Source organism: Zootermopsis nevadensis, unplaced genomic scaffold, assembly GCF_977971745.1.
Source record: "Zootermopsis nevadensis isolate Lab colony 2312 unplaced genomic scaffold, Znev_1.0 Znev_ptg000024l, whole genome shotgun sequence".
NCBI classification, from domain to species: Eukaryota; Metazoa; Arthropoda; class Insecta; order Blattodea; family Termopsidae; genus Zootermopsis; species Zootermopsis nevadensis.
Window position 1 is genome coordinate 810026 of NW_028259156.1, and position 22610 is coordinate 832635.

Below are 22610 nucleotides of genomic sequence, written 5' to 3' on the forward strand. Positions count from 1 at the left end.
CCGAGAGACCTGCCTTGGTCGCCTTCCTGCCCTACGTGAAAACAACTTTCAACCGTATTAGAAGGCTGCTGTCCAGGCAAAACATCAAGTTGGCGGGCCTTCCGCCAAAGAAGATTCCCAGTTTCCTTTGGAGTATACAGTAGTTTGAAGAGTTTAAGCCATCAGAATTACTTTTAATTAAACATAAATAATACACTGTACATTACTACTCTTAACACTCGTGGTCTGTTAAGTCTGACAAGTACATATTACTTATCTACAAACAAGACACAAATACATCAGTTCTGTTTCAGAAACAAAATTATTTCTAAGAAGACAAAGATGGTCTTTCCACTTTTCTTGCATTTTCTGTATCTGTACATGCATGAGATACTGTAATGGTTACAAACGTTTTATGTCCAACTCAAACATATACATGATATCATATTCACCAAAATATATTTCAGCCAATAAATATTATATAACAATTTAAAATATATTGACAATTATTTAAATCCATATACTTGTGATCATCATTTCCTTCCAATCAAAATACTGTTTCTTGGAGATAAACTGGGATCAAACACTGGGATCAGATCACTGCGTATTCCTAAAATGGAAGAAAAATTTCAATTACTGTGACTTAGATGTAATAAAGAATGGAAAAAATATACCACTATAAGGAAATAAAAGCTGAATAAATGACTGTAAATACACGAGAAACAAACACCTAACATGAAAATACGATTTATCAATGAAGGAATTTCATTTAAATTAAAGCCAAGGACAATCACTGACAGTAAAATAACAATACTCAATAACAGTCCCATGCAGTCCTTCAAATTCCTAGTTTCCTGCAGCCCGTCAAGAGCGACTTGTGACTACAGACACTGGGTCTGTACAGCATGCCCTATGAAGACATCTACACTGAGCTGAATAGCCTTTCCACTGACATCATGATCAAAGAGAACAGCATTACATCCATTTGGCACACTGAGATAAATAAATCAGCCGTGGCTTTGCACATTATAAGCTTGGGTCATTAAAACCAACTCCACGACACCAGCATCACATCTACTCAATCCAGATAAATGGGGCAGATGATCAGGAAGACCACTGAGATCAAGCCACTACCTAAAAATAAGAACAGAGAGGATGGCCTCGGCCTGAACCAGTCATGGGTGGTCTCTCACCCACCCCCTTGAAGAATGTAGAAGGCCTCCAAAACCACTACGTCAGTCAAATTTACCAGCTCAAAACAATTTTGACTTTGTAAACTGACTGCCAAAATTTGACATGTGGACACATTCTTACCAATAAGGATGCATCTGTAACTCTAGCACTGAACGTATTTATTAAAGGAAGAGATGCCCTAGTAATATATTTTAAGACATTATCCACTTCACTTTTCCAAATTAAATTCCTGGCCCCAGCCACTTCCTTTTCTTCTCTCCAACACCTCCCAACTCTTTCAGTCTACTTAATTAATCTATACCCCCTTCAGTTTTCCCAGTTTATTCTAGCATTAATTTCCTTGATTTTCTGTCATCTTTCCTGCTCGTCCCCTGCCAGTCCTTATAAGGACAGTTTCTCCCCTTCAAAGCATGTTATTATATCCAATTTCTTCAGTATTCACTTATTTAGTTTAAAAATATTTTAATTTACTCTATAATTTTCTTCTTCTCCTTTATTTCATTTCCTTATTTTTGTTCTTCCTATCCTCATTCCACATATTTTATTTTCTGTCTACTCCCATATTTCTAGCTCTCCCTCATCCCTTTTGCCAAGCTGGAGTCCCCACCCCTCCACCCACTGGTTCCCTTCTCAGACTCCCCTCACTCAAATCCTTGCACCCTCTCCCAGTGGTCCAATGTGGCTTCTGCCATGTCTGACTTGCTCCTATGTGTAATTCAACTTTTCTATACATGTCTTAGTGATCACCATGATGATGGAGGCAGTATGCACCTCTGAAATGTAAACACACTATATCCTAGAAGACAACCATTTTCATATTTGTCACTGCAAGAACTTGAAATCTCATAAAGTAAACTATTTATTACTCGCACTGCCTTCTTAAACAAGAAGTGTTTTTATATAACACCACAGTGTGGTGACACGAATTTAAAATTTGACTTTGTACAGAAGGTGCCATTCGAAGTAAAAGCCCATAAGACTTAACAATCTTTTCTTACCAAGTTCCTGCAAATAGAGAAGTCGATCAAGTAACAGAACTGTTTCCACTACAGGGGCTAATATTAGGCGCAGAGTGTAGAAAATCACCACCCGTTTCCACTGTGATAAGTCCAATTGCGTCTCTTCAGATTCAAGATCTTCCACTGGCACTTCCAACCCCAGGTTTATGAAAGCCAAAGTGATGTACCTGTGAAGGCATTATGAACTATATCACGTTTCTTGTATCATCTGCCATCCTCAAAAACTACTTACCTAACATCCTTCTTGGTCTTCCATGTGTATATTCTGAAGATGGCTGTCTTCTGGGATGAAACACCAAGTTGCATGGTTGATATTAATTTGTTTCAAAGGAGCTTATTGCCTCCATCACCAGTGCTATGAGTAAGCTCCTCTGATATATCAGCAACTACGTACCAGACTAAACAACGCTACATTCCAGAAGACACCCAACTTCACACTAATCACCATAAGAACCTCAAATCTCACCTGGCAATATTCTCTTAATTTTTCTATTAATTATTTTCAAATACTATGTTTAATTCCAATACTGATTTTTTATATGGTGATGGGTTGTTCATCCTATATCAACATCCAAGCAGAAAGATCATCCATCACTTGATAAAGTAAAGTAAAGCTGTCCCACTATATGCCAAGTAGGCAGTTGGGGGAGAGTCGTATAGCTCCTAGTCATTCTTGACCTCAGCACTAGGAGGGGATGAGTGGTCAGCATCATGCCTCGCATCCATCACTTGATGGCTTCCGTAAGTGGCTATTCATCAAAATATGTCAGATGTTGAGATACCGGAACATGCAACAGGCTAACGTCTTATATAAGCAGTACCTCTGCCTCTTACGAATATGTTCGAATGTTGAGATACTGGATGATGTAACAGAGCTAAATGTACTAATTAAGCAATGCGTCTGCCATAACTTTGTGTCCTTACTGGGTAAATGTCATGTTGTTAGTATGTTTTATACTCTTGATCATGGTATGTCGCAAATGTGGCCAATATTTGACCAGAATCTTTTCCAGAGCAGCACGGTAACAGTGTACCTGTAACAGAAATTTTGTGTCATAAGCACGCTATTTTTATATTCCAAATATGGAAATCAAGCTCAACAAAATCTATGTTTCCACTTTACAGAAAGGTTCACAGTTATAAGCTAAATATCTTGCGCTTTCAATCCGTCTTCATCTGTGTGGTCATTAAATTGAATTACAAGTGCTCCTCCCTTTTGTCTATATGCAGTCAGATAACAAAGAGTGAGGTAAATTTCACTACAAATCACATTACAATTTTAACTTCTCATGCTAATTACGGGAAGGAAATCTGTACACAGCACCAATAAATATTCCTTTGTGTAGTGCCTGATGAGGACAATACAAAAATAAGATACCACAGACCATGGCAGAACAAAATCTTTCCATTTAGATAATCTCTGTTCATGAGCCTCAGTGAAGGTGCTACTGGCATTTCTCACCTCCCTTCTTACTCATTCAAACTAAATATATGTGACCTAGTCTGTAGTATATTTCATTAGCGCTCAGGTTTATCACCAGAGCAACCGCGGCATGATGCTGACCACTCACCCCCATCTGGTGCTGAGGTCAAGAAAGAGTTGGAGCTATACCGCCTCTCCCCACCAAGTGCCTACATGGCGCATAGTGAGACAGCTTTTACTCACATCTTATTGTTTTCAACATAGCTAACGCCTATAATTTAATTTTGATTTCATATGCCTGTGGGACAGTACACACTCAATTCAGTCCCATTGACCGAAGTTTCTATTATGAATTCAGTCCTTTTGAAATGCTGATGTAGCTTTAAATTACAAATTACAGCACCCACCTTTAAGTCATCATACTGGCCCAGACACAAACGTTGGCAGTAAGTTTCAATTGCATGGCACGCAATTTCTCGAGCCTCGTAACTCAGTGAATGCGGTCTTGCAGAAATGAAATCACTCATTGGGTATCCAGTGAATCCTGAAATACTAAAACAATATTACTAAGCATTTCTTAAGATGTCCACATGCACATACAATCAATCGATCGATAGATCAATTATTTTCATTTAAACTAAAATCGGAAAAAGGTACTCTCTAAAAGAATAAAACACAACTAAAACATTCAGCTGAAAATTTTTAAAACCTTCCACATGTATGAGAGAGAGAACTGTTTTAGTTCCTTGGGCTTACGCTATGAACAGTACCCAGTGACAACTTAAGTACAATGTAATGGCATTGCTAGGAATATTACAGATTAAGTAGCCATGGAATTAATGCAATGAATGTAATTTATAAAGAAGATCTTTTTTGTGCTGTTGTTTGGCACCTCAGACTCACACATGCAGCGATATCAATAGAAATGAAAGCTTGTACTTCAAAGTGAAAGGAATAAATCCAAGTGATACAATACTTACACTCCAGTTGTAAGCTTCATGTAGCAACATCCCACAATATTAATAAACTTTGCATTTGGACACTGTACAAAAAGGTGCATTAATATTGGTGTTAAATCTCCACATGGATGAAGCCCAACCATACCAAATGTAAAATGTTCTCCAGAAATGCCAAATGCAATTTTCAGTGCCTGAAAATAAGAGAAGAATGGGTATAATACGACATCCATCTTTCATAAATGAAACATCACAACATATGTTAAGAAAGGTAAAACATACATATACTTCACCTCTGTAAAGCTGCTAGCAGTCAAACGTGAATCAACCGCTATACTCAAATGCACTGGCCAATTCACTTCAAAGCCATCATCTTTCAGAATCTTGGACACAGACGCCTCTAATTCCATATCTAACTTTCTGAAAATTAAACACAGAGATGAAGCCAAACAATGTAAGACAATGATCAATAGAAATTAATGTTTTACTTATATATATTCATTGTAATAAGTTTCAAAAACCATGTTCTATAAGAAATTTGAGGTGTTTTAAGCTATTACATCCTGCAGTCTTGCTGATAGTTACCAACATTCCAGAGAAACATACAACCTCCATTTTTTCAGTGGAAGTACTTCAAGTTGGGTTGTGGTTACACCACAAACAATGGGTGACCAACTAGAATGCAGAAATAGAAGCAGCCCTAGAAGAAAGGGAGTTCCTTTCATGATGTATTCCACTGCAGTATACCTTTCCTTTCCTATTAAAAATTATTTACATTAAACATAAAGACAGATGAGAGTGTTTCTCATTCTTTAAAAGCACACTAAGGAAGTTCTTAAAAAAATTTAAAGCTGCAATAAATTTTGCTATAAAGAAATGTTCTTTAAACAGAAATTTACTTAGGAAAATATTCTAATAACTGAAACCTGTTATGTAAATACTATTACAAATTATTAATTATAAATACTCATTATTTTAAACAGCTTAGTCGACTTTCACTCTCACACATACCTTAACCACTATAAATATCATTGTACTAGACTCAAGAATACTTATAAAACATATTGATTAAAATCAAATTGTGTTATAAAGAAAATTTTGTAAAAATTGTACCAATGTATCCAACCTTACAAACTATGCTGACTCATTAAAATATAACCAGAAACATATAGAAGACGCAAAGTCTCATACTAGGGCTCACCACCACCCACCAACATTCTCAAAACAGGCAATGGGACCAATCACCTTGCAAGTTACACACTCACCCTCCCTCCAATATTCTTGAAACAACGAAATAGGCAGTGGCCAAATGTCGCATCACACGTTCTTCTTCCCTTCTCTATTCTTCATAAAAAATACACTTTTGGGGACGGATACTATGATTTATATCTTCAAAAAAATTAGAGAGCGTTTCCTCAAAATGTGCTCTTAGAAAGTTTGCCCTTACTATTTGGAATACTCCATTTTTGGAAGAACGTAACTGCTTAAAAAACAACCAGTCATCTTACAATCAAAACCTAACCTCAAAAAACTCGAACTTTTGACACAATAATGTTCCTACTATTTTATGTTACGCAGCTGATACTGAAAATTTTTATATGCGGCATGTAACAAGTGTATCAACTGGACTGAGTGGATAACATAAACTGATCACAGTCTGTCTAGGTTCAGGATGGAATAGAACCAGTCCTCAGTTCACTTCCCTCAACTACCAGTAATTTGACCCTACATATTTCATGCTCTTAATACAGCATCATTAAATAACTGCCCAATCAACAGATATGTATAAGGACCTTCAACATTATATTAAATAGTCAAATGCTAATTCATGTACCGTGCTTGCGAGGACAGGTTTTCTTGTGCCTCCAAACAACAGACCTTTAAACCATAACCATATGCAAGTAATCTTGCCAAATGGCCCAAGCCCGAACCAACGTCCACTACGTAATGGCAGCTTTCTGACTGGGCTACACTTGCAGTCACCTACAACAAAGATTTTATTTGTAGTGTTCTGTCTGAGGACAGGTCCATATGAACAGGATCCTTCCATCCTTTTCTCGGACTGGGACCTGTTCATATACGTTCTTGGCAGATGATCCAGAAGTGGTTTGCCATTGCCTTCTTCTGTGTGTGAATGGAGTAATTGTTGGGATGCCACGGAGGAAAACTCCGTGTTGCCTAGACCACGGCCTTGCCCAACACAAGTTATAAATTCAGGCACCGCCAGGAATCAAACCTGAGACCCCAGGATTACAAGGCCAGCGTTCTAACCGCTAGACCACCGTGGCGGTACAACAAAGATATCCATCAAAAAACAAGACGCGATGTGAACAGTGCCTACAGTTGTACACACTCACTTCAGTAAAAGCACACAATGCAATGCTCATTAATGTGGAATAATACAATTCAAGGGCAACCAGTAAAGTACGCAAAGGTTTACGTACAGGCCACTCTAGAGCATGCAGTCTGGCCAGCACTTAACAGTTCCATCACCACCATATACCTCCAGGCTGACATTTGAAACAGTACGTGTGCCTTCGAAAAATATCACCGCTTGCACCGATTTACGAACTGTTAATTTTTAAGGTAGTTCTGATAAACTGTTATTATTAGCATGCACACAATCACTAATCTTTACTGTCCAGCAGGTAACAAAAGGCTGTCCACTAATCAGAGGAGCCAGTGATTGTATTTATACTACAAAATCAGATGGTCTGAACTACCAAGACACTAATAAAGGCCTTCAATCAGTTATGTCTACACTTGTTTTATTCATGTATTTATTTATAGTTGTTTCATGATGCTTTCAGTATCTAGATCACAAGCATAACAGATGAGAGGATGATAGTGAGTAATGAATTGGAAAGGATGTAGAAGGAAGCATTGATTGCATAATTTGAGGTACTATCCTGGCATCTGCCCGGAGGGAGTGAGGAAAACCACAAAAAGAAAACACAGTCAGGATAGCCAGAATCCGAAACAGGAGAGCTAACCACTAAAATATGACGTTCAGTTTCTACACTCTGGACATAAATTCCATGTACACATAGATGAACAAAATGAAAATGTTCTATTACAAAAGTCAGACCAGATATTACTTTCTGTCAAAACACATCCAATGCCTCTTTAGACCGGTATATGTATACGTCACGTCTTTATCAATCTACTGAACCATGAGACATTTTATCCACAATTCTTCTCATACCTGAGCCATTCTTGATATTTCATGCTGTTTTTTGGGCTTCACATGTTTTCTGAACGCATATTGGAGTTTGGGATGTTTAAGGCCTGGCATCTGTGCGCATGCTACTGAAGACTTCCTGTTGAAGGTCACATCTCGATAAATTAAATTTGGTTCCTCTAATGAACTACTTCCGTCGTCAAATTGTTTTTGTCCCTTCAGAAGATCTTCAAAGTGGATCTGTTCACGTGGTATAGACAAATGCAATGAAGTTGTATAAAGCGCCAGAAATGACAAAGGCCACACCCTATGGCAGCTGTAAAAATGGATACAATGTTTGTTTTTTAATTGAGGAAAATACAGTATAAGTACGACGACATATAGAAAGTAGTGTTCTGCTTACATCCGAGGCAGAAACTTTCAAAATGCAAGTATTCTGTGTAGATTCTTAATTCAGAATGTTTAAAACTATTAGATCAAAGCAAACAAACCAACCTGTAAAGGTCACAGGATCCAAGCCAAATAAACAGAGATAATCAGAACAATGTAAGGAGGTTGGTCTCGAAGTAAACACAGAGAAAACAAAGTATAGAAACATCTGAAGTTTAGTATTTGTTGATGTCTCGTCACCAGAATGCAGGGCAAAATCATAACATAAAGACAGCTAATGGAACCCAAAGGTTCATTACCATATTCATAAGAGCCTATCACTGGTCTCTAACCTGAGCCACCCATTCTGTTTCTCTAAGATCCATTTTAATATTATCATCCACCTATGTCTAGGTCTTCCCAGTTGTCTCTTTCCTTCTGGATTTCCAACCAAAACCCTGTATGCATTTCGCTTCTCTTCTCTCCCATGCAGTCTACATGCCCTGCCCATTTCATCCTCCTTGACTTGATCAGTCTAATTATATTTGGCGAGGAGTACAACTTACAAAGCTCCTCATTAAGCAACTTTCTCCCACCTCCTGATAATTCACCCTCTAAGGTCCACGTGTGTGTGTGTCCACTATGTATCAATGTGAACTGATATGTATTAGTCTTGTGTATTGCATAAGCTATGAAAAGAGTATTGGAAAATTCCACAACGCATTTCAGGAAGAGTTTACCACAGTGCACTTAATGCAAGGTGAACCACAAACCATAACACACAGGCCTGGGGTAGATCCACTGAGACGCAACAGGACAACGAGAAAAACCAGAGTTTACACATTTTGTCATGTATTAATTATTTATAGGAAGTGATGATGCAGACAAAATAACCAATCAGTTGGCATTTTGAATGTAGCTGTATTAAAACTAAGGGCATGAATAGCAAATCGACAGAACTATTACAAGTTTCAGGAGATCATAATTTGTAGTTTCAAGGGATAATATTAAAGTATCTAAGTGGCAGAAAGAAATTTAGAATATTCTCTTTTGCTGAGAATCACCGAATAACATACTTCTCAGACAGACAGGTCCATCACACTGTCAAACTGCACAACTAGTGAACTAGTTCGTGAGAACTTCCAAAATGTCAAGATGCTGCATGGCACACTATTGTATGACTAAGCAGAGAATTCCTTTAATCAGCCAGGCATTAAAACATTGCAGGAGCTAACTGAAATGAATCTAATTTCTCTTTCATGTAAATTTTATTGTCAGAACTACTTCATATGTTTCTTTTGTTTTGCTTAAATACTGAATACAGAAATATCTATCCGAAGGAATAGCAGGTTATAATTGGATAGGTCTGGGGAGAGTCCGGAGGGAAGTTACCCTTACCCAGTCCTGAATACAAACCTCAAACCCTTTGATACATAACAAGCGTGATCAGCTTTAAAAAAAATAAAAATTAAAATTCAGAAATATATAAATTGATACCTTTTGAAGGTGCTATTCTGTGTTAAAAATTGTCCAAGTTCTTGGGGCTCAACAGTATCAAATGCTCTCCTCCAACTGAGTGGAAGCTTATTCCAGTGACAATCAGTGAAATAGTCCTGAAACAATACAGCACTGGAAAAGAGAATGGCAAAACAAAGCAGCATAGATGTGGGCAGAATGATAAAAAAATTGGGATTTATAAACTAGCAGAACTATGATAAAATAACTGAGCGGTATGCTAGTATGAAACATGGCCAACTGTACATGACTTATATTAAATGCACTGCATTGTCGATAATGGTTAAAGAAATCTGGCAATAAGTTTTATTTCGGTAAATTAAGATCAGTTCAAAGGCCAAGGTAAAAAGAAATTCAGGGTCATCCAAAGAGGCATAAGTCAAATACACAATAAGAATCCATGAGTTGTGTGAAAATGCTTATTATGTCCAGGGTTACAGCATTTGTTATTTAAAATTTTGAAAAATTTGAACGTTACCTCTGAAACTGACTGATATAAGAAGGCAAAACACAATATTTATCACTTATTTTGCAGACCCAACTAGGTTACCAAATTGAATTAGAATTGAAGACATTTGCACCTAAGCTGTGTTGGGTTGATATGGATTGCACATAACCATCATAACCCCAATAAGAGAACAACAAATTCAACATTAACTTCACAAAGAAGACAGCCATCTTGATGGACACACGATATTCCAACTATGATATCAACCAAGATGTTATCACAACAAACAAATCATCTATCTGTGACCTAAAATGGGCAGAAGAAAACAGTTGGTAATCCATTTCTTTTCTATAACAAAACAGTTTCTTTAATAACAAAAGTGTTGGCCTGTAGTGTCACAATCAACAATAAACCATGCAGATTGAATATGTTATGACTAACATTGATCTTTATAATTTATTGTTGACAGGCTGTCTACACAACAACTTTTTATTATAGTTTAATAACTACGAAAATCCACAATATGTTTTGACCTTAATTGGTCATCTTCAGGTGGTTCTATTTAATTGTTAATAGATATGACGACCAAATTGAAAACTTATTGTCTGTTACTCACTTCATCTTGTAATGGACTATAGTTATGTTAAATTGCAGCTTTCCACCAGTAACTACATCTACATAGTCCACTCTGCTTAAATAGGTAAGCTGTGTAACACACAGTCCAGTATACGGTGAAGTAAGCAACAGAAAATATGTATACAATTTAGCAGTCATATGTACTGGTTTAATACAAATAAAGAGACAATCAATCAAAGCCGAAACATGTTGTGGATTTTAATAAACATTGAAACTATAATAAAAAGTCGTTGTATGGACAAACTGTCAACAACTAACGACCACTTACGAAATTAAAGAACTAAATATTTAACCACTTACCAGAACATATGAATCCAACAGCCACGTATACATTTCCACCACCTTCAAACCATTATTCACCATAAGTAATAACTTATCTGGCATTTTAAATGTTAGGGATAGGTTACAAATATTGTGCATGTAAACAAAAAATCAATGGGAATATGCTAGACTACATCATTCAAACATTTAAATTCATTATTAATTAACCCAGCTTAGAACCAACTTTTAACAAATGCATTTATAAATTCGGCGGAAAAACAAGCACGCGAATTATGAACAGGTTATTTCTATTCAGATATGCCCCATCTTACTTCAAACACACGACAACCTTACGATAACACCACTGTATACTACAAAACTTTCGTCACAAACAGATATCGATTGCAGCCACAGACAAAATTAAAACTCATTCGTTCTACTTCATAACCTATGGTAACTAAAGTAACAGACGGAAATTCTTCTGTCTGCTCGTCTCGTGTTAGCACCCGTGCACAACAAAAAGGTTCATTATGGATGAACTTGGATGCATATATTCCATATAAAAGATAGTAGTTGAAAGAGTTCAGAGGTTTCGATTAGAAACTGTTGCCTACACAAATATTGTACAACTCTGTTTCAGCGAATATTTATGTTTGGTTAATGGAGAAGTACTATTTGAGATCATCAGATTACTTAAGAGTTACATGTAAAATTCAGGTTTGTCTGGTAAATCCTAAGTTTCACCAACATTCGGGCTTACGGTAACATATATGTATATAAATACACTACGTGCCTTTGGGATCATTTTGAGTCGAAAAGTTCAAATAATCATGGGTCCGATCTGCAACGGTTTGTGAAGAAAATGCTCCGCACTCACTTTGCTGTGTTTGAGAAATTAGGAATGTTGGTATTCCTGTGGGAATGGTGGAAAACCGCGCTTTATTGAGTTATGAAATGTAAATTAAGTTACTCAAAATATTTTGCAAATGAGCCATTTTTCATCTAGAAATAACGAAAAGATGTGAACTTTTAAAACAGTACAGTATATTTAATTTAATATGATGCATTTTTGCTCTCAAAAGTTAAAATCATTTAGAATTTTATGGATCTTTTTCCCCTTTTCTTAGTGTTTGTGAAATCGATATCTTAATAAATCAGCAAGTTTAGTTTGTCGATGTAAAGACGTAGTCGATATGTGGAACTTTTTTTAGTACGTTCACTTCATCTAGTATTAGAGCAATGAAAACTATTTAGTAACTTTAACCTATAACAAACAAAAACTTTTATTTTCCACATTTTAAGGTACAAGAACTAAAATGAACAGAGGAATTTCAAATTCAGAAGGAAGAGGTACTGGTCAAGCTCGAGGCAGAGGTGGCTGGCAATCACAAGGAAGAGGTTTCAGGCATCCTCGAGGCAGAGATGGCTCACAATCACAAGGAAGAGGCAAGGGGTTTCGAGGAAGGTGGAATTGGTTCAATAAAAAGTCTCATGAACAGACTTCAAATAGGCATACTAATATGCATACGTTGTCCAACAGATCAATTATACCATCTTCCTTATCTCAAAACAGTCAGCCACAAATAATTGATTTTTTCCAAAACATACCTAGCCCTTATGAAGGCTGGAAGTTATATTTTCCACAGGAAGCATACAAAGAAGGTTCAACAACTGTTAATAAAGTGCAAGCAATGGAAAAATTCATTAACAGGAACAGTTCCATGTATTCATATTCTGTTGTAGAGGAAAGAAGATCTTTCTCTATTGACCTCAAAAATCTAAAGAGTGATAATGATTTCACTTCAGAATGGGCAACTTTTGAGGAAGACTTAAGTGAATGTCCTGAACAGACTATAAATTGCTTGGGATTAGCAATGCATCAAGTAGTTTTATCAGCATTGCAGAGTGAAGTGAAGTCGCAACTACAGGATGAAGAAGTAGTGCCCCCCATAGTTTTACCCAGTGTCAGAGCTCGAATTATGAATTTTGAGCCTATAACACAATTAAAGAATCTGAAGGCTGTATATTTTGGAAAACTTGTCTCTGTACGTGGCACAATAATTCGGGTTGGAAATATTAAATTATTGTGTGTCTGGATGGCTTTTCAATGTAATACATGTCTTGCACTGCAATGTGTGAAGCAGCCTGAAGGCTGCTTCACACAGCCAACTAAGTGTATCACTGAAGGCTGTCGTGCCAAATCTTTCACCCCACTCCATACTTCCCCGTTCACTCAGACAATTAATTGGCAGTCAGTTAGACTGCAAGAGATAGTTTCTGATGATCAGCGTGAGGGTGGACGGGTGCCACGCACCGTTGAATGTGAACTTACAGAAGATTTACTAGATTCTTGTATCCCTGGAGATGTAGTCACCATTACTGGAATTGTCAAGGTTCGGAACGGGGAAGAATACAATAAAAAGAAAGTCGCAAATATGTTTGACATGTATATTGAAGCTGTTTCAGTTGTGAACAGCAAGAATGAAAGTCACACAGGCTGCACTAAAGGTACGGGGATTGAATTCAACATAAAAGATTACTACGCTATTCAGGAGATCCACTCTCAGCCAGATCTCTTCAGATTCTTGGTAAATTCGTTGTGTCCAACGATATATGGACATGAAACGGTAAAGGCTGGACTTCTGCTAGCTCTTTTTGGAGGCACATTACATCATACAGATGGGCGATCAGACCCGCACGTTCTAGTGGTGGGTGATCCTGGTCTAGGAAAGTCACAGATGCTTCAGGCATGTGCCAGTATTGCTCCAAGGGGAGTGTACGTATGTGGTAACACCAGCACCATAACAGGTCTCACAGTTACACTTACAAGAGAAGCTGGTGGCAATTACACCCTTGAAGCTGGTGCTCTAGTTCTGGCTGACCAAGGCTGTTGCTGCATAGATGAATTTGATAAGATGACAAACCAACATCAGGCATTACTAGAAGCCATGGAGCAGCAGAGTATCAGTATTGCTAAGGCTGGTGTAGTATGCTCTCTACCAGCGAGAACCTCCATATTAGCCGCTGCCAATCCAACTGGTGGCCACTACAATCGTGCTAAAACAGTGTCCGAGAATCTGCGAATGGGTCCAGCACTTCTGTCCCGGTTTGATTTGGTGTTTATATTACTAGATCAACCAAATGAACAACTGGATAGCCTCTTATCAGAGCATGTGATGGCGTTACATTCTGGCTTCAGGCGGAGGGGAGAGGCGCGGCAACAGTCGGGCACCGCGTCAGACTGCGGTGGTGAAGAAACTGAACGTCCTCTATATGAATGGCTCAAGTTGCGCCCTGGCGAAACCATGGATTTCTTACCTCACCAGCTTTTTCGTAAATACCTCATGTACGCTAGGAAATATGTACGGTCTCGACTGACTCCACCGGCTGCCAGCGTCTTGCAGAAGTTTTATTTAGATCTGCGCCGTCAGCATCAATCAAATGACTGCACACCCATCACTACTCGTCAGCTAGAATCTCTAATCCGTCTTACCGAAGCAAGAGCTAAGCTGGAGCTACGAGAAGAAGCTACAGAGAAGGATGCACAAGATATAGTAGAGATTATGAAATACAGCTTGGTGGACACACTCAGTGATGGTTTTGGTTGTGTTGATTTTCAGCGTTCACAAAATGGTTCAGGTATGTCTAGCAGAAATCAAGGAAAGAGGTTTATCACCGCATTACAACAACGTGCCAATGCACAGTCCCGTTCAGTGTTTTCTGTCCAAGAACTGAAAGAAGTGGCTGAGTTAGCTAGAATTAAAGTTTCAGACTTTTATGGTTTCTTGTCCACATTAAATGTGCAAGGATTTCTCTTGAAAAAGGCTCCTAAACTATATCAACTTCTTACTGTTGACTATTGATTTGTTAAAAGTATCCAGGAAGCATAAGAAAAAGTTAATTTTGCAGTTATGTATTCTTATATTTGTATTAAGTTTCATTAATATTCACAGTTACTGAAATTTGTGAATATCAGTGTGAAGCCTTTGCAGATAGTAGGTTTATCCAACATCTGATATGGAACTGAGCATAAGTGAAAAAATGCATTATTATTCTATGGTAAAATACAGACTGTCTTCCGAAAGGAAGACAGTCTGTATTTTCTCAGAAGGCCTGGTTTGCCAAAGCAAACCAGGCCTTCTGAGAACTATGCTATTGCAAAAGCTGATTAATACCTAAATGTCTTCTGGGATCTTGCAAGGCAATGTAAACAGTATGCATCTCTAAAATATTGGTAAGTTTCTGCAAGAGTACACAGCACAGCATCCCAGAAGATGGTTGTCTTCATACTTGCTACTGTCACAACCTGAAATCTCACCCAATATGGAACATTTCAAAGTTTATGGTTTTGCCTTTCAAGTGAATTTTGTGACTGTATGAGGTCCAGTGCTGTAATAATTAAGAAGACAAATAAATGAAACAGTCAGTAAGCAGCGGTGTAACTTTGGTTGCTTGTAGACCAAAATAAAACTGCTAATGGCCTCACAAGCCTGGAAAAACACTTGCCATGCACCATGGACGGCTGAGTGTCTGGATGGACAACATTATCTGTTCTGAAAGAGTGGCACAGTGAATTTCTAGAAGGCAGCTCACTCAGTGGCAGTTTGTAGTATCACGGAATGAAGACAGTATCAATCAGATGTGCACTCAAATCCACTTTCAAAGAAAGTAAAAAATTTTGTTAGTAGTTGCTATACTTTCCTTAGTAAGGATCTGAAATAAGAACAACGCAATTACCATATGACATATTTCAAACAACTGTAAAGATACTGGCAGAAGCGTACAGAATATGGCTCCTATTACAAAACTTAAAGCTGCTACGTAATAAAACAGTATAAAGGAACCTCATATCGAGTGTTAGGCTTGTCGGGGAAGAAATGACAAAGGAGACGTAAATATAAAACTAGTCGTACATTTGTTATCAATCATATTTAATTTCCATCCCAACAAAGAGCTTACCCGACTGGAGCCAGTGTATGGGTTGTATGACAGCAAAGATTCAGCTATACATCTAAATCTAAATTAACACTACATACCTCAATTGTATATCCATACCAAACAGAACTTACTGAAAGGCTAACAGATATTATTTAAGTACTTAGTTATTTAAAAGCTCAACCCTGACAAGAATAATAAATTTAGAGTAAAGATGCATCAAAAGTCAGTTGTGACTCTTTTTCCTTCACTATCAACGCAAACTATTTAATAACGAAACAGGTTGCATTTATGACTTTACACTTTCATTTAATTTTATATGGAACTCAACACAAAATAAGATATTCATGAGAGTGCTGAAATTTAAGTCAAGTTGGTTTTCAATCAAAATTACAATAAATATTTAGGAGTAATGAAATACTTTATATGTATGATACTGTCAGAGAGTTAACATTTACATGTATTGCAATCATGAAGAAAACCTCAAGATTTAAACAGAGAAGTATAGGCCTACTATTGAGTCTGATAGGTGTTTTTTAAATTATGTTCATATATACGTGTCCATGAACGAGGCTGTAATAAGTAAATAATGGAACATTTTGTAAGAAAAAAAAATTCTCATAAAGAGACTGCAGTGATTACTGTGTAATTTAATTAATTCCAAGAGATTATAGTCCCAAATAACATGTTTCAAAGATCAACAGTCAAAAAGGAATTACCTAGTGAATATTCTTCTGTTTTCTTAAAGCATGCACTGGGGATGAGAAAGTTTGTCAATGAATTTCATATAATTTATTACTGTCACAAAATTTAATTCCAAGAAACAGTGTTTGTGGCTTGAAAGAAATTCACTGTCGAAAGTATCTCGACATGCTTCACAAAGTACCGTAGCTTATTTATAAAGGAAGTAAAAAAAATGTAAAGCTGTCCCGCTTTACTCCATGTAGGTGCTTGGGGGAAGAGGCGGTATAACTCCTATTCATTCTTAATCTCGGCACTAGACGGGGGTGAGTGGTCAGCGTCATGCCCTGGTTGTGCTTTCCCTCCCCTCCCCCTGGTACCCATTAGATAGGAGGCTGGGTGGGCCCCAGAGCCAGTATGGACGCAGAGGCTAGAGGAGAAATCCTCTGCCCGTCAGAGAACGAACCCTGGTCATCCAGTCTGTAGCTTATGTATGTAAAATGCAATAGTCAATTTCCATGATGAATATCCCTCCATGTCTTTAAAGAACTAATGAGTACAATAACACTGATGTGACTTGAAAAAGAGTCACCGAAGCTTTCTGAACAACATTATGAGAAATATGTAATCCAAATTCTAAATAGTGTAAATAGCATTAAGATTGCTGTTCACATAGAAAGATACTGTAAGTATAAGCTTTTACAATGAGGGGAAATTACACACATTCTTACTGTTAGCCCAAGTAGATTGTTTTGTTACAAAATTTGGAATGCATGTAAATTAGATAAATATTTGTTATCCAGGCCAAATTACTGTTTATTCTTGAAGAAATATTTGTAAGTTCAATCTGGCATTTCAACTTAACTCATACCTCAAAATAAAACGATTATTTGCATTCCATATCACCACATTATTTTCTACAGACAGCGTAAGCACTCCTTACACTTGAAGGCTTTCAGAACAACCAAACGCGATGAGCATTGGCGATAATCAGTTCCAATGAACAAATGTAATTGTTAATGAATTTACTTACTGACTTTATAACTCTGCACAGAAATTTTCCCTCACAAAAGTTTTGCAAACAAAATAAATAATGACTGTTTTATGTATTACATAACAACAATACCTACAAGCACAAACTGTTCATATCTGGAGTTGACTATGTAACATGAAACAGTAAAAATAAAGTGTAATTACTGAAAATAAACTAACTTCTTCAAGATAAATGATTATCATGCAAGGCAGGTTAAGTATGGTTCAGCTGGCAGCCCTGTAATACAAATATTTAAATCCTATTCCCATATGATAAAGAAATCACAAATAAAATTGTTAAAAACAATATTCACCCATATAACTTGTGATATAAAATTTGGCATTCTTAATTTTCAACAAATGTAGTACATATCTTGTTCAGTCTGCAAACACCTATTTCATTTCTAAACACAAGCACGCATTCTGTGTTTTACTTCATCCCCACCTGTAACTGTTTGTCGTCATCTCGAGTAATGCAAATAAAGTTCATACAGTCATTCAATATGAAGAGTTATTTTTATCACACATTTCTATATTCTGTATTGTAAGTACAGTACGTCCAGGTTAAAATGCCTGTCTCACATTTGGCAAAATGTGGAATTGGGCAGGCCTAAAATATTTTGTGAATGCTTTTTTATCAAAAGAATCACATTTGTTTTAGTTATGCTACTTTAATTTCTTCATCTATATCATATGGAATTTGGGAATTTAAACCCTTGTACTAGAGGGCTGCTGGGCAGACTAACTGGAGGTTGCATGATGCATGACCAATAAAGGTTAAGAGAAATAGTTTCTTTCATTTTACCCCATGCTCCTATTTAAATCTTGTGCACAAAACATCCCATATCCTACAACATTTATGATAGCATATTCACAATATTTTGCAGATTAAACTGGACTGTGCTCATCCATTTCACAATTACATTCAAAATAAACAGCATGGATAAATAAAATAATAAGTATTCTGGTTTTTAAAAGTATTATTATGTTAATAATACCACCTGTTTTTCATAAGAAATGTAAAATTAAGTTTTAATGAGTTGCCATTTTAAATGCGACTACAAATGAAAGGAAAGTCTTCATAACTAAGCAATAACTGAAAGTCATCAAGTGTACATAGTCCCATTTTCAGTCATTAATCACCATACTGTAATATTTCAAAACTTTGTCACAGATTTTATACAACAAATAAGTGTCAGTCCTTTGTTTTGTCTTTATTATGGGTTCTGTCACAGACTTCATTTCAAAATACGATGTCAGTCCAGAAATTTACAGAATGAAATTCCCAAAGTGCAGTATTATAATTCCTTCCTTCATCTTTTATTACAAATGCTGTTACCACGAATACCAGAAAATATTACTGGAATTGCACTACTACAAAGGTGTGTTTGTAACAGTTCCCCATTCTCGAAACAGAATAAATATTCCTACATTATTTCTACGATACTCCTTATTTCTGAGTCCCCATAATACAGACAGAAATAAGGAAAATTATTTTCAATTAAGAATTAACTTTTCTGTCATTGAACAACATGTTATGAATATATGGTACAATAAAGTTCTCAAACAAAAATGAATATGAATCAACTGATATTTAGTTGCACCCACTGACATCTTTCTAATTAAAATTTATTGCAAAGAGTAGGCCTATAGACTGCATTTACATTACTAAATATATTTGTTTTGACTATCAACCAACTTCCCCTCTCTGTGATCAGAAACTGCAGTGATATTTGGGGACATGTTCTGTTAATGTTGTGGAAAATATATAAATAAACACCATTCTTTCCAAGTGAAATGGAAATGCAGTGTTTTTTTAAAGTATCTACTACATTATGTGAACATTCCTGTCTAGTCGAGTTAGTTAACAGTGTTCATTTACACTATCACTTACTTCGTGGGAAGCAAAAATATTATATTTAAATATAAAATATGTCAGTTACTACTCTGTGACTGGTAGGAAACACAACTACATAAAAAGTAACTTTCCAAATCAAGTTCAATTTACCAAGATGTCTTACTGTACTTGCATCATACAGTGTTAGCTAAATAACATCATATGCTCAGGCAGATAAATTTTGAGACAGTGGTGTTTTTGCTACATGCGATATAATTAGTATGGTTCATCAACAACTGAGCCTTAAAGAAATAAAAATTGTGAGAATGGAAGCAGTAATTATCTGAAGCAATATTTGAAGTGCATAAGCTGCCAATATCACATACAAAATAATAACTATTCAAAAAGTGCCTTAATTTTAGAATTTGATGGTGTATCACCAAGTATTTCATGAAACTTAAAAAGATACAGCAGTATCCATGAAATGACTGACCAGAAGAAAATTAGACAATTGTGAATTATTTTAAATGTATTTCAGTTGGAAAGAGGAAGTTACCAGGTTTTCAAACAAATACATGGTAACAAACAGGTACTCCCAGAAGATACTTATTTAACTGTGACTTCTGGATGTTCCCACAGGCACTCGGAACAAGCGCCGGTATCCAAACAACAATATAGCACATTCATGATTTCACACTTTAAGTTAATTATTTCAGCCCCTGATATGTAACTGTACAGCTCAGTCTTCTTAACACTTCAGTAACTTGCAAATGCATTACTCCAAGCCACTGCATCGTTAAGTCACTTCAGCGCTGCTCAGTAATTAATTCTAGTAGTCAGAAGAAATAGACAAAGTGTATGATGCATGAGGGAAAAAAAAATAAATAAAATCAAACACTGACTCCATTATATATATTCTAATATTCTAGATGCCAGCTGTTATCTAATGGTTGACATCACTGGAGCATGTATAAAACCACTTGTAACCTGAATTAACCATGTAATGCAGGATAATACATAAACTGTACACAGATTCGCACATATAAATTTATTATGTTTTTTGCTCTTTTATGTATGACTAAGTCACTGACATGTCTCTTTGATTCATTACCTATGTTCGCTAATTCTATTTATTCGGAGCTATTTTAATGTTTATTAATTAGAATAAGTAGGAATACTCACTTTATTGTGTTATTATTGGAAGTTATCAAGAGATGTAAATCATTATGAATACTCCTAGCATCTTCATATCAGTTCACTTATTCTTTATTTTAACTTTGATTTTAAATCATATTTATTTGTCATTTTAACCATTTCACAAAACACACTACTACAGTATCCATGAATCATAACTGGCTTCCTCTATAACAAACTACACTTCACTATTACATGTGGTTTTGCTACTGGTTTATCTTTCTTGAAGAAGCAACCTATTAACACTCAGCTCACAGCCAACATCACTGATGACCCAATGACTCAAATGTACCATGCTGCACAGCTTGTCACGAAGTCAACTTGCTCAAAATTAAGTTCCTTTCGCATTACAAGTAATTATTTTAGTCCGCAGCACTAACGTGATTTCAGTGTTGGGCCAGCCCACTTGTGCAGTTTGTAACTAAAAATTCACTTCCCCAAAGTTCAATTCTCTCTATCAAACCCACGCAGAATTCTTTGAATGTGTACTTTGTGGTCGTTGTGCAATAAAATTTACAGATTTACTTACTTCCCATGATGTACTGTGCACTCGTGCAATAGCCAATCCCTGTATCTTGTTACTGACAGCGGCAAACCCACTAGTGTTATCAATCAACGTCTCTCTTCTGTCGTTCTTCCACTTACACAAACCGTACGTAGACACATGGCTGGTTGCAATACTGACAAGCTATAAATGGGACTTGGACCATGATGGTGATAATAAAGATCAAAATTGACATTTTATTATTGAAGGTCAATCTGTTTTCATGTAGGATTTAAAAGTAAAGATCCAACATGTTTATATTAAATTCTTGTACCTATATGTACAATAGCCAGGACACAACTGGAGTTTGAAGTGCAGATTAAGGCAAAGTTTACGTAATAGAACCGTATTTTCTGACATCAAATGTTTACCCTACTCTTCTGAGTCTATCAATCAACACACAGACGCTGGCTAGTAAGAGGTTCTGGCAGTAGATTTCCATCAGGAGGGATGGATACAAAGTTCCTCAGTTGCCAGCTATGTCGTGACAGGGAGCATTCATAAAAGAAAGCAATGAACACGTGCTTGATGGTGTAAGTTTCTCCCCATAGGTGCTATACGAACAAAGCATTGTCTTCCGCTGGAAACCTACAACACACTGTATGAATTGAGGTTTTCACAGCGGTGAGTCTGAAGATTGCTGTCTCCTGGGTTGTTGCACCGTGTAGTCCAGTAGACGCTCACCATCGCCCTGATGACGGAGGCAGCGTGACCTCTGAAACGTTGGTGGACATCTACCAGGCCACACGGCGCAACAACCCAGAATACAGCAATCTTCCTACAACACACTGATCCACTGAGATGGTACACCCCCTTCCTTCCATAGATGGTACGTGTCTTACTGTCACTCCCTATCTGAATGAAGCCGTGGAGCCCGGCGGTACTTTCTGTCAGTAGACCCAGGATACAGGAATCCACTGAGGCGTGGTATGCACTCGTTCTATAGCTTTCTCCAGTACGGCAATTGTTTCTTCAATGTCATTATTGACAATGGTGAGGTCAAAGAAGTGACCATAGGCTTGTCGAAGAAGGTCAGATTCCTTAGCTAGACGCTCCAGGCTCCCATCAAACTGAAATGTAATCCCAAGTACATAAATGCAAATCATGTAAAGATATAATAATAAACTGACTGATTGAATGCAAGAGGACATGAATAACTTCAAGAAGGAACGGTGGATTTGTCCTATAGAAGAATGTAAAAAAAAAAGAAGGAGGAGGAAATATCTACATGTAACAAGCTTCTAAAATGCTGGTATCTTATAAATTTCTTGGATAATCTGATGATAATCTATGCCTGTAACCTTCGAATGACTAATTAAGTTTTCATCATCATACAGAGCAACACATAAAAGTATAATTTGTGTACTTTAATTGTTATCTCTTTAGATAGTAACAGAAAGGTAAAA

The 22610-nt window shown here is 36.7% G+C and overlaps 3 protein-coding genes across 24 annotated transcripts in view; 1 reads left to right on the forward strand and 2 right to left on the reverse strand.

Moving 5' to 3' along the window:
* Positions 1 to 152: 152 nt before the first annotated feature.
* Positions 153 to 11861, reverse strand: LOC110830201 (methyltransferase-like protein 25B). Of its 5 annotated transcripts, XM_087355290.1 has the most exons (11): positions 11775 to 11861; positions 11021 to 11062; positions 9619 to 9734; positions 7777 to 8068; positions 6406 to 6554; positions 4865 to 4991; positions 4596 to 4765; positions 4023 to 4167; positions 3117 to 3226; positions 2172 to 2359; positions 153 to 589 (listed from the first exon to the last, which is right to left on the reverse strand). In XM_087355290.1, exons 1-11 carry the CDS (start codon positions 11784 to 11786, stop codon positions 513 to 515), a joined length of 1428 nt encoding a protein of 475 aa, XP_087211416.1. In that variant the 5' UTR covers positions 11787 to 11861; the 3' UTR covers positions 153 to 512. The 5 variants fall into 5 exon arrangements, with proteins under 5 accessions (XP_087211416.1, XP_087211417.1, XP_021920502.1 ...); XM_087355291.1 differs by lacking the exon at positions 11775 to 11861 and having other exon boundaries at positions 7777 to 7891; positions 11021 to 11438; XM_022064810.2 differs by lacking the exon at positions 11775 to 11861 and having other exon boundaries at positions 11021 to 11438.
* rec (minichromosome maintenance 8 factor recombination-defective) lies at positions 11585 to 17804 on the forward strand. Of its 4 annotated transcripts, none has more exons than XM_022064808.2 (2): positions 11585 to 11698; positions 12284 to 17804. In XM_022064808.2, exon 2 carries the CDS (start codon positions 12298 to 12300, stop codon positions 14842 to 14844), a length of 2547 nt encoding a protein of 848 aa, XP_021920500.2. In that variant the 5' UTR covers positions 11585 to 11698; positions 12284 to 12297; the 3' UTR covers positions 14845 to 17804. The 4 variants fall into 4 exon arrangements, with proteins under 4 accessions (XP_021920500.2, XP_021920496.2, XP_021920498.2 ...); XM_022064804.2 differs by lacking the exon at positions 11585 to 11698 and adding an exon at positions 11823 to 11937; XM_022064806.2 differs by lacking the exon at positions 11585 to 11698 and adding an exon at positions 11902 to 12018.
* Positions 17805 to 20499: 2695 nt separating this feature from the next.
* Positions 20500 to 22610, reverse strand: part of CASK (peripheral plasma membrane protein CASK) — a 594512-nt gene continuing 592401 nt past the window's right edge. For all 15 annotated transcript variants that reach the window (XM_087355276.1, XM_087355274.1, XM_087355277.1 and 12 more), the window contains one exon: positions 20500 to 22274. In XM_087355276.1, the coding sequence (XP_087211402.1) occupies positions 22095 to 22274 (180 nt within the window). In that variant the 3' untranslated portion in view covers positions 20500 to 22094. The remainder of the gene's footprint in view (positions 22275 to 22610) is intronic.